The sequence below is a fragment of the Diachasma alloeum genome, unplaced genomic scaffold (genome assembly GCF_001412515.2).
Source record: "Diachasma alloeum isolate Michigan unplaced genomic scaffold, Dall2.0 Dall_scaffold_00186, whole genome shotgun sequence".
Lineage (NCBI taxonomy): Eukaryota > Metazoa > Arthropoda > Insecta > Hymenoptera > Braconidae > Diachasma > Diachasma alloeum.
In genome coordinates this window covers 636,836-650,098 of record NW_021680352.1, presented here as the reverse complement: position 1 = coordinate 650,098, position 13,263 = coordinate 636,836, and the positions used below count along the sequence as shown (strand labels likewise).

The window sequence follows — 13,263 nt, the reverse complement described above, 5'->3', positions numbered from 1 at the left end:
CAGGAACAATATTTTTCTGTAGTGATTTTCAAGCTTTCGAGTTTGGGAAGTATGTAATACCAATTTTGTGTTCGTGCATAAGTCCATCGTCAGCCGTAAATAATGATCGCATTGTATCCTTGGACATTCGGAATAACAAACTCACGAAATCACGATTTCGGGAATTGTTTGCCAGATGTTGAATAGCTTCTCAACACTGAGAAGAATAGTATTTTCCCGGCCTGTTGCGATGGGGTTTTTACTCGGGTGGCGTTGGCCTCCGAGCCGTAGGCGAGGGCTGGCCAACCACACGACTAAAAAACCCCATCGCAATAGCCCAGGAACAATATTTTTCTGTAGTGATTTTCAAGCTTTCGAGTTTGGGAAGTATGTAATACCAATTTTGTGTTCGTGCATGAGTCCATCGTCAGCGGTAAACAATGATCGCATTGTATCCTTGGACATTCGGAATAACAAACTCACGAAATCACGATTTCGGGAATTGTTTGCCAGATGTTGAATAGCTTATCAACACTGAGAAGAATAGTATTTTCCCGCCCTGTTGCGATGGGGTTTTTACTCGGGTGGCGTTGGCCTCCGAGCCGTAGGCGAGGGCTGGCCAACCACACGACTAAAAAACCCCATCGCAATAGCCCAGGAACAATATTTTTCTGTAGTGATTTTCAAGCTTTCGAGTTTGGGAAGTATGTAATACCAATTTTGTGTTCGTGCATGAGTCCATCGTCAGCGGTAAACAATAATCGCATTGTATCCTTGGACATTCGGAATAACAAACTCACGAAATCACGATTTCGGGAATTGTTTGCCAGATGTTGAATAGCTTCTCAACACTGAGAAGAATAGTATTTTCCCGGCCTGTTGCGATGGGGTTTTTACTCGGGTGGCGTTGGCCTCCGAGCCGTAGGCGAGGGCTGGCCAACCACACGACTAAAAAACCCCATCGCAATAGCCCAGGAACAATATTTTTCTGTAGTGATTTTCAAGCTTTCGAGTTTGGGAAGTCTGTAATACCAATTGCCAGACGAGAAATCGTGAGAAGCAGTACAGAAAAATCTTTTTTACAATATGTCTCCCGGGGGTCGGAGTTAACGTGATAGAATCATGACGAATCGGATAGTACACACCAGGTAAGAATTCGTAGGTGTTGTTATTGACGTATTGAAGACCTTTTATCACAACGAAATATCAGCTACAAGAAGGTCCCGTGAACAAGGAAGTTTATTTGTCATCCAATTCTTACCCGTAATTACTCAAGCGCTCGAAGTCCACTCGCAATCAACGAAAAAGGTCAGAGGAAAACTTCATTAGTGAAGTGGACCAACGGTTGATTCAGCCTTCAGTTCTCAACCCTCATCTTTCTCCGTCTTTCCATCTCAGGGCCTTCATCTTTCTCATCTTTCTCCACAGACAGCTCTTGGGAAAATTTTCGGAATCTCTTCATATCTGGGAATTCATCGAGACCCATTGAGCTGAAGAATTTCTATAGAAAATATCTAAGTAGAATAAGTTATATAGAAAAATCGAATTCAATTGAAAATTAATTAATTAATTTTAAAATTTTGAAATTAAAATTTTTTTAAATCCTAAAAATTTTCAGAATTTTTAAAAATTTCCAAATTTTAAATTTTCAAAATTTTCAATATTTTCAAATTGGTCGCTAGGGCGTTTTAAACAATTTGATTGTTAATAAAAAATAATTGCAATGCCTGAAATTAATTGAAAATTGTTTACTTGGCGTTTAGTAATCAATTTTATTGATTAAAACAAGAATTACGCATTAGAACGCGAGTGATCGGTACATGTCTGAAAATCGGGGGTGTCTTGTAGTTTTATGAACGTCTTGGGTCCCGCCCCCGTCTGAGGCCCCGTGTCGCCAGAGGGTGTCAACTACTCAAAAATGTCAATTTTTTGTTTTCATCAGTCCTTGACCCTTAAAATCGACTTGTTCCTCGAAATTATGCGTAAATTTATTGTTCCATCACATCGAATTGAAAATAAATTTCTTCCTTCGAATATATTTTATGCTAATAAATAATATATCTTCTTCATAGATATTTTATATAAATCTTATATATAAAATATATATGAAATATATATAAATTTTTGTGTTTCATATACATATAATATAATATGTATTATCATTATATTATTGTTTTATATATATTTTATATAAATCTTATATACAAAATAGATTTATACAAAATATATATAAAACAATAATAATAATACACAAATAATATGAAACATAAAAATTTGTGTTTTGAATAACTTTTATATACAAATCAGGCCAATTCCCCACACAAAATATATAATTTTCAGAATACATATTTTTCCGCACACAGGGGAGGGTGCGGTAAAATGGACACTTCAGACTTTTTAAAAATTATTCATAACTCAGAAACAAATTGATCAATTGAGCTCAGTTTAGGCTCGTCACAAAGGGAAAGAATTGTTCTTTGTATTGAAAAACAAAAATTCATAAATTTTATCAACATTTCAACCCCTCATTAACATTTAAAAAAAAGTCAAAAGTGTCCGTTTTACCCCGTTTTACCCCCCTACAGAAACCCAAGTTTATCAGTATTTTTCTACTCCCACAAAAATAGTCTTTTTGCATCTCTCATTTTTCAGTCATCGACGTCGTTCTAAACAGCTGCGGCGTTGTCGTTGTCAAGGGTGTGTCCACACCGGACCCACGAAAATCCTGCGCCCCTCCAAAGAACCTCAACTCCCCAAAAAAAAATAATTTCCAAACCCGAGATGCACCGGCTCTCGCCCACGCTGCAGTCGCACGTGCATCCTCGCGTAAAATCCCACGAATACCCAATAATAACAACAATAACATCTGCGCACCTGATCCCCCTGCGTCTCGATTCAGCGGATAATTGTCGAGCGATCGACAGACGCGAGACGTCAGTGTGTCTGGCGTGTTGTCGCTCGGCCAATCACAGCCCCCGAATTGTGGTACGACTCGGGGAGAGGGGGAAAATCATAAGGCCATAGAGAACGCGCTCGTTCGAGAGTCATAACTGTCGGGAGAAGTGAATTCCGCCCCTGCGGCCCCACTTCGGAATTGTCGTGGCGGGAAATTCAAAAAAAAATTGTCGCTCGGGGAAAAAGGGGGGAAAAACCGGGTGAGGGGTCGGAAAATCGGGGGGGTCTTCGGGGGGATGACCTTGGGCGATTTTTCTCGGGATATTTAGCCGAAATCAGGGGTTTGGCGCCGTCATCCGCTCCCCCCACTACCGCTGAGTGGCCGCCATGTTGTCGGTGAAGGGTGGGAGCCACGACAAGTGTCTCCTCTGAGTTTCCCATCGCATTCGTGATCATTTCCTCCGTCTGTCTCTTTTCCCCACGCGTGAACGAGTGAAACGTATAAGTGAACGACTTTACGAAAGAGAATTCAAGCTAATGAGCAACACCATATCGTGTTGAGCTGCGATACCGAGTGGGCACGCCTTGACTGCTCCCTCGAATTCACTGGGGAATTGTACATCAGTTTTTAGTCGAATGTTTCGGCTTGTCTGAGGGCTAAACAGTTGAAGAGATTTTTGTCGTGAGGACAGAGGTGTGTGCGGACAATTATATTCTCGGCGGGAGATTATTCCACTTATTCATTTTTCTGGTTGAAACGAGGGTCTTACTCAATTGTGCCATGATGAACTACGGAGAATCGCCAGCGAATTTGGAGAGCAGGTTGGTTTTACTTTGTTTTTGCTTGGGGTAATTCATTTTAGGTGATGAGTCAGGAGTTTTTTTATTGGGGGCAGTTATTGGGAATTTTTAGGCGTGATACTTTCACCGTGCGGGAGGGATTCTCCTCGGCACTTGTGTAATCATTCTAGAAAATTTTTTAGTCGATTGATTTCGGTTATTTTTTGGAGATTTTTCAATTTTGGTTATCAGTTGGAAAGATTTCTTTCTGTCGGGCAGGGGGATATGTGTGGGGAGCTCAATTGGCGAATTAATTTCTGAGTTATGGATCTTAGAGAAGTCTAGTGTCCATTTTGCTTCGGTGAAGATGAATCTAGCGGAATTTTCAACGCTGGAAAATTTAATTTGTGAAAGGAGAATTTTTTTTAAGGGCAAACTATTTTTATTAGGACTTTAAAATATTCGAAAACCTCTGGAAGAATTCTTCTGGGCACTTGTGTAAGGATTATGGAAATTTTTTTATTTTATTTATTTGAGGAATTTTTTGAAGAATTGTTCAATCTTTTTTCAATTTTTTTTACGAATTGGAATTTTTTCTTGATGAATTGATGAATTCATTTCTGAGTTATGGATCTTGGAGAAGTCTGTGTCCATTTTGCTTCGATGAAGATGAATCTAGCGGAATATTCAACGCTGGGAAATTTAATTTATAAAATGAGAATTTTTTTTAAGGGCGAACTATTTTTATTAGGACTTGACAATATTCGTAAACCTCTGGAGGAATTCTTCTGGGCACTTGTGTAATGATTATGGAAATTTTTTTATTCTATTTATTTGAGGAATTTTTTGAAGAATTGTTCAATCTTTTTTTCAATTTTTTTTACGAAGTGGAATTTTTTTTTGCGGTACAAAGTAAAAAATTACATGTGTAATTAGGTGGATTGATGAATTAATTTCTGAGTTATGGATCTTAGAGAAGTCTAGTGTCCATTTTGCTTCGATGAAGATGAATCTAGCGGAATTTTCAACGCTGGAAAATTTAATTTGTGAAAGGAGAATTTTTTTTAAGGGCAAACTATTTTTATTAGGACTTGACAATATTCGTAAATCTCTGGAGGAATTCTTCTGGGCACTTGTGTAATGATTATGGAAAATTTTTTATTCTATTTATTTGAGAAATTTTTTGAAGAATTGTTCAATCTTTTTTCAATTTTTTTTACGAATTGGAATTTTTTTTTGATGAATTGATGAATTCATTTCTGAGTTATGGATCTTGGAGAAGTCTGTGTCCATTTTGCTTCGATGAAGATGAATCTAGCGGAATATTCAACGCTGGGAAATTTAATTTATAAAATGAGAATTTTTTTTAAGGGCGAACTATTTTTATTAGGACTTGACAATATTCGTAAACCTCTGGAGGAATTCTTCTGGGCACTTGTGTAATGATTATGGAAATTTTTTTATTCTATTTATTTGAGGAATTTTTTGAAGAATTGTTCAATCTTTTTTTCAATTTTTTTTACGAAGTGGAATTTTTTTTTGCGGTACAAAGTAAAAAATTACATGTGTAATTAGGTGGATTGATGAATTAATTTCTGAGTTATGGATTTTAGAGAAGTCTAGTGTCCATTTTGCTTCGATGAAGATGAATCTCTCGGAATATTCAACGCTGGAAAATTTAATTCATGAAATGAGAAATTTTTTTAAGGGCAAACTATTTTTATTATGACTTGACAATATTCGTAAACCTCTGGAGGAATTCTTCTGGGCACTTGAATAAAAAATTTCTCAGTGATAAACTCATTAAAATGTAATTTCGATCTCCGCCATTAACGAGACATTTTTGATGGCCTAATTTCCAATCGTTATCAATAGACATTGAGGAAAAAATACCCACAATTAAGCAAGAATATTGGATGGCCACGCAAATAATATATAATGTTCGCAGAAAAATTCTCGAAATTTTTTTTTCAATCAATAATTCAGTGGCGAAGAGGTAAACTGTTAAGTCGACTCATCTCCCAGTTGAGTTTTTGGGGAATATTTCCGAATCCAAGGGAGATAGCGAAATTTTCGTCATTACATTTGTTGTAGCTCTTAATCGGCCCTACAAAAAAGGTCATAATAAAAATTTTGCTATCTCCCTTAGATTCAGAGATATTCATTGAAAATTGGCCAATAGTCGAAATTAACTTTAGCGTTTTATCACTTCGCACTGGATTGAACACCTGGAGGCGCTAATACAAAGTGAATCATGTTGAGCTGAGTGCTTACGTCACCCATTAATCTCTACATGCATCCTCATGTCGTTTTCCAAATGGCAGGAATTAGACAATTGTGTCGGGCTTTCTTTCCAGACGAGTTATTGCTCAGTTATATGGACTGGGAAATCCATCACAAACTATGAGAAATTTTTTGAAATTTCATGAAAAATATTATAGTAAATCTCACGAGAGTGTGATTTACTATAATATTCATGACTTTTCAGTGGAATATGAATATTCAGAAACAAAATGACATGAATTTTCAATTTTCCCCTGAATTTTCCTGATTTTTTTAACTTTCACAGAATAATCACACTTAGAATTTTTTTTTCATTTCGTGGAAAATATTATAGTAAATCTCACGAGAGTGACATTGAGTCAGATTTAGGGAAAAGGTTTGAATATAAATTTTTTAGAAATAAAATGACATGAATTTTCAATTTTTCCCTCAATTTTCCTGATTTTTCTAAATTTTCCCAGAATAATTGAACTGAAAAATCAACTGTATTATTGATTTCCAGAATATTTTAACGGAAAGTCAATGGAACTTTTGATTTCTCAATGACAAGATTTCCTGAAATTGCAGTGGAACTTGAACACGATAAGAATTTCCGGAATTTGGCACAGAAAAATCAGACGAAAATTTTTAACAGTTGACATTTCTCAGGGGAATTATCTCCAATTATCAACTGCATTTCTGCAAAGGGAGATCTGCAACTAATTCATGCTGAATATCTATTTAGATGAAAATCGTCATTTTCTGATAAGCTTCGAGCCTCCGGAATTACCGTTGAGAGATAATTTTAGAAAAATTCAATAGCGCGAATTGACATTTGGTGAGACATAAGAATCAGAAGCGTAAAACTATTATTGAGAAATGAATCGTCAACGAGATATTAATCTTCCGTGGAAAATTAGAAGTTTTATGCAACAAGAGAAAATCTGTTGGAAATTGATGAATTTCGTCGAAATTCTAATGCAAAAAATATGGAACAATTCTTGGGAAAATTATAATACTAATGAAATTTCATGAGTATTATAATTTTCAGTAGATATGTCACATTTTTTTTTAGAATGAAAAATTTCATAAATACGATAATTTCCACTAGAATTTAATGATTTTACTTAAAATTCTGTGATTTCTGAAATTTTTACGGAAAAAATAAATGAATAAAACAACAGATTTATTTTTTTAAATGCAATAATTTTATTGAAAATTTCATAAATTCGAAAACACCAGGAGAATTTCTCATCAAAATTATAACTTTTGAAATTTTTACTCGAATTGTTACATTTTTTTTGTTAGACTAAAAAAATTGAATGATTCTACCAAAAATGAGACAATTCCTAAAATTTTTACATAACAATTTTTTTTTAAGATTTTCCTTTTTGAAAAAATGCAACAATTTTATTAAAAATGTCATGAACACTGCAATTTCCACTGGAATCATTGAATTCAGTTGAACAAATGATCCCACCCCCAAAAAATCATAAACCCATAATTTTGTTTTGATGGCACACGCCCTTCCACCGGTATCACCGCCCGAACGCCGAAACTTGATTAGATCGTAAGCCAATTTCACCCAACGGGGCCAACGGTGAGGCGCATACCGTTACCTTCACGAATTATTTTGTCGAACTAACCCGACAAGTTTCGATGGTACATCCTGCCGACATTCCCTCATCCGAAGTCAGATGAAACACCGATAAAAACCTTTGGACTGTCGAGAAAGGTCTAATCAGCTCGCGCAAAAGAAAAAACGCCACAAAGTGGTGCAAATTATCGCAATATCGAACAGTCTAATTTCCCTTCACGAACTCTTAGCAATTTTTTGCTGAAATTTCCGGTAAGAGCCTTGGAAATCTCTAACGAGGAACATTCCCATTGAAATTTCAAGGAATTGTGTCATTGAAAATTCATAATTTTATGGAGAAATCCGTGAAACTGTAAATGTCAGTTCAATTATTCCGCGGAAATGAACGAAAATCAAGGAAATTCGGAGAAATCTCTCCTTGAGTTCCAGATTCCTCTGAAGTTCCAGGGAATTCTCCAAAAAAATCTGGAATTCCACGAATTTCAGAGAATTTGGCAGTGAATGATCTTTTTTTTTAAACGGAGAGAAATGTTCAGTAAAAATTACGGAACTCTCACTTCACTCACCGATTACGGAATCGACTCAGAAAATTTAAGTGACGGTGTCGTAATTTTTCACCAGAGATTCAGATAAAAATTCCGGAACGCTTCGGAAAAATTCCGTGACAGCTCCGTAAAATTTCCTACAACCGCATTTCGCTCCGGAATTACGGAAAAAATACGTAATTTTTATTGAATATTTCTCCCCGTGTATTTGAAAATTCCTGTAACTTGTAGAATTTCCGTCTGCCCGTCCCAAAAAAAAATGGGACTTGAAATTCCACGGACTTTTTCCTCATTTTTTCAATCAATTGTTATAACCATTTCCATTGCAAAAATCAATACGACTGACGAGAATCTAATGCCCCAGTTTATCAGCTGTTGAATTTTCATATTACAATAAATGATTTGCTGACGTTCTAATTCCTGCGCTCACTGAATAAGATTTAAATCATAATTGCAATTCAATTCCTTCTAGAAGACACTTTAGTGTGAATTTCTGGAATTCACTGCTATCAATTTTTAGTTAGTTGACACGATAATTCAGTTAATCTGTTGTTCATCTCATCAATATAATTCCGTGCTTAGAATATTGTCATCTCGTGTTTGTCAGCACCAAATTAAAAATTAAAACTTCATTTGGAATATTGAGTCACAGTTTCTTGTTACTCATATCAGATATTTTGTATTTGGATATTAATATTATTTGTTCAAAGTGAAAAAATCGATCATCATTTTCACTACATTGCATTCACATTCTCCTATCCTTAACGTCAAAAATGTGAGATGATCTCGTAATTCTGGCTATTAATTCTAATCAACTTAGTTCGAAGAAAACCTCAGTAAACGTAATATTAAGAGAGTTGAATTATTCTATTTTTTTCTGACCTAAATGATTTGGACAATTGTGATTCGTTTATTCATGTTTCATAGAACGGTATTCAATTCCCTTGTTTGTTGGGCGGGCTTCATGAAAATGCCCCGCAAGACGATTGTGCTCATGAAAACCGCATCACCTTCTCCATTCGCTCGAGATATTTCCCATGTTTTTTTCTCTAAAAAAAAAATGCAATTCAAAACAACTTCAGCCGAATTTTTTCACCAAGGCACCGTTAGAAAAAAAATGAAATCTCATAGACAACTGACTACGAATTTTCAGGACAGTGAGACTGAATTTCAGTAGTGAAGCGGTAAACCGGGTGAAGTCGATTTTGACTATTGGTCAGTTTTTGACGAATATCTGGGAATCTAAAAGAGATAGAACATTTTTTGTCATGACCTTTTTTGTAGATCCAACTGAGGGTTATAAAAAAGGTGGTGAGCAAAATTTTGCTATCGCTGTTAGATTCCGAGATATTTGTCAAAAAATGGCCAAAAGTCAAAATCGACTTAACCCGGTTTACCGCTTCGCTACGGATTTCATTTAAGGGGAAAATAACCATGAAATTTCAAGTTTCATTGAAAATTCAGTGAAATTCCAGAATTTTAAGCAGCATGAATCCGAGAATTCCACCATTCATGGGAATTTTCAGTGAAATATAAATATTCAGTGCCGAATGACAAAGAATTTTCAGTGAAATCTAAAATTTCATGGTTTTTGTCCGTTAAATCAAATTCAGTGTCGCAGTCCTGAAAATTCGAGAATAAATTTGCCAGAATTTTCTGGTTTTCTATCAATTTACATGGAAAAATGGGACTGAAATTTCCAGTTCTCATTGAGTTTCCCTGGAATTCTCAGTTTTCAATGACGAAGTTCCTTGAAGTTCAGTGGAACTTGCGAATGTTAAAAATTTCCGGGAAGTGAAGAACAACAAAATCGCGTTATTCAGTCCCTGGGAGATTCGACAATTCCTCGTGGAAAGTAAACAATTTTCATTTCGTATCACGCGCAGATTGACGCAACGAATCAAGGACAAATTCACTACTAGACTGACGAAACCCTCGGAATTTGTCGTAGTAGTCTGGGAAGGTCAGAAGCCGTATCAGCGAGTCAGAGGTGCATAATCACCGGTTATCAATGCAATCGTAAATAAGAAAAATGGAAGGAAAAACACACGAGTGCGGAGTCAACGCTCGTTACGCGCAAAGAGTTCATTGAGCGAATAAGGAGCACTAGAGAAAGACATGTTTTATGCAATCATCGGCGCTGGGAACACATTCTTCTCTAGCATTTTATCTAGGTACCTGAGAGCCAGGAATTTCATTCCAGTGGTATTTCGTCTTCCCTCTCTGTCCCGCCCCGGGCACGTGTGGAGGCTCTCCTCGGGACGTGATGTCGAAGCGGCTCGAGCATTCGGAGAGAGAGCGCACTCGTGGATTATGCAATTTTTCGTGTTACAAGTTGAAAACTGTTTTTTCACGAGTTACGAACAATATTTTTCATTACAATGTGACGGAAATTGGACTTTTAGGCACGCGGAGCGTGCCGAAAAGTTCACTTTTCGTCACAGCGTGATGAAATAGTATATTTCGTAACGAGTGCAAAAAAGTGTTTTTTGGCGAGTGGGAGGATATAATCCCACAAGCTAAAAAACATTTTTTCACGAGTTACGAACAATATTTTTCATCACAATGTGACGGAAATTGGACTTTTAGGCACGCGGAGCGTGCCGAAAAGTTCAGTTTTCGTCACAGCGTGATGAAAAAATATTTTTAGGATTTTTTCCGCAAAAATTCTTGCGCGTCATTTTCAGTTTTGAGGAAAGTCTTGCCATCCCCGTACTTCTCCGGCTTTTCCCGTTTTATTGAGCCCTATCGATCGCCATTAATTAAAATTCAATTAATCGATTAGTCTTTTAATTTTCGAAATTTTTCGAAAATCGGTTGTCCCACGATAACTGGAAAAAATTTCTGAATTGATTGAATGATGGCTTAAAAAATTTGTTTGCATGTCCTTTCGACCGAGCTCGAAGATGAAGGCGATAGCAATAATCGTTATTTTGAATGATTTAAGAATTTGCAAAATTTTTGTATTTTTTGAAAATGAGAATTCCGGGGATATCTTTGAATATCATGCTTCAAATGAATTCAGTCATAGCTTAAAATGTTTGTCTTAATGTCATTAAGTCCAAGTTAAAAGACGATTACGATATCTATATTGGTTGATTTGATTTTTATGATTGTTGAAAATTTTGAATTTTTCATGAATTTCCCTGAGAGTGAGCTTTCCGATGGTTTCTTCAAATGTGATGTTTCAAATTCATTCAAGTATGTGTAAATAAAATTTTTCTATTAACATTTTATCGAAGGGCTGAGGGGAGAGATAAAACTGTAAAAAAGACAATCGGTTGTCTAGAAGAAAGGGACAATAAGAATATTGACGATGATAACATTCAACTAAGTTGAAAATCCGACAAAATTAGTTGAAAAGAACTCTTATTCAATTTAATAAGATGAAGTAAACAATGAATTATGCATGATAGAAGGCAGTGATGTGGAAAATAACCATTGGGAAGCATATTGCTAATTTATTAGTAAAAATAACTTGTTTTTTTTCTAATTGTCATTCTACCGTTAGACGTCACAACTACATTGTAAAAATCAATAGAAAATTGATTGTTTATAAATTCTTCACAGAAAGCGCTCGTAATTTTCCAAAATTCAGAGCTGCGAAGTTTGAATAATAAAATCATTGTAAAATGTCTGGAAACTTGGGGTCAAGTGGGGCTCGACTGAGAGCATTTCACTGGAGAAAAAATACCCGAAGAACTTGGCTATCCTCAGATGAATTCAGTAGCGAAGCGGTAAACCGGGTTAAGTCGATTTTTACTTTTGGCCATGTTTGATGAATATCTCGGAATCTAAGAGAGATATCAAAATTTTGCTCATGACCTTTTTTATAACCCTCAGTTTGCTCTACAAAAAAGGTCATGACGAAAATTTTTGTATCTCTTTTAGATTCCGAGATATTCGTCAAAAACTGGCCAACAGTTAAAATCGACTTAACCCGGTTTACCGCTTCGCTCCTGAATTGCAGGCGATTGTTCGTCTTGACTCGTGAAAATCCCACAAAATATACATGTGGATGGACGACCTTGCATGGTCAGTACCTTTCTATTCCCCATTCATTACGAGACACTCCACAACTCTCCGGCATATCTATTCGTGCTCGGAATAAACCAGTCGCCACAGCGTGGACTTTGCCTCAAAAATATTATTCACCATCGCGTGGCCCTCCCAATTTCACATGATTGCCTATTGACGTTGACATGCACAACGACTCAGTCCCCAAAATAGAACGAAAAATCCAGAAAAAATTGTACAAGGAGAGAAAAACAAACACATTGTCAAACAAGTCTTGTTTGGGCCGACAAAATCGCTAGTTGAAAATTGCCAAAAGGATTTGTTTGGTTCGAATTTGAAAGTTTCAAACATGAATATTCGTTCAGCTTTCGACAGCAACGAAATATTTGGCTCAAGAGGCGGATAATTCACACCAGACGGTGCCTTTTCAGGATGAAAATATCTCATACAGAGGAAAATTTATCAACTAATATTTTATCCATAAGTTACAAGATTGATATCATAAAATTATTATTGTTTCATTTGAGGGTTCATTTCGTGTCTGTGATTATTAGACAGCCGAAACGAAGAACTACTATCCCTTGTTTTGCGTGAAGCAACGATTTTTCGGGAGCTAAATAGGTATGGGAGTATCGAATAACGAAGGAGTAGTGCTAGAAATGACATTTCTCGCGTGTCCAGAGAATGCAATTTTTTTTAAACTAAATCTATTTTTGCACTCTCTGCATGTTTGGCACAAACAATCCCTTTTTGATAATTTCCAAAAAACTATTTTCTGGCCACAAGCAAGACTTGTTTGAGAACTTTGTCGTTTTTCTCTCGGTGTAGGCTTCATGATTTTTTACCAGAATTATCGCATTATTTTTTTGGCAGTGTCTATTCGCACGCTCCACGGTAAATTTTACCGTGGATTCACGGTAGATTCTCATTCACATCATGTGTGACATCTCTGCTATGAACTCTGATTTTCAACTCTGGCAGTTCAGTTGGAAAACAGAGTTGTGACAACATTGTCCAGTGGGATCTAGGAGTCTCCCCTGGTTCAAAACCATCTTTAGAGGCCCTAGCACGCCATTTCTTGACCCGCGCTTTCATTTGAGCCCAAAAAAACATTCATATCTTGTCTGACATCGCTTTTACAAACTCGGGTCTACAACTCGGGCTTTTAATTGAAGGCCTGAGTTGAAG

The 13,263-nt window shown here is 36.3% G+C and overlaps 1 protein-coding gene across 1 annotated transcript in view; it reads left to right on the top strand.

The window, feature by feature from the left end:
- The first annotated feature begins 3,288 nt into the window (after window positions 1–3,288).
- Window positions 3,289–13,263, top strand: part of LOC107048288 — an 18,448-nt gene continuing 8,473 nt past the window's right edge. The window contains exon 1 of the mRNA XM_015271394.1: window positions 3,289–3,696. Coding sequence (XP_015126880.1) covers window positions 3,656–3,696 — 41 coding nt within the window. The 5' untranslated portion in view covers window positions 3,289–3,655. The remainder of the gene's footprint in view (window positions 3,697–13,263) is intronic.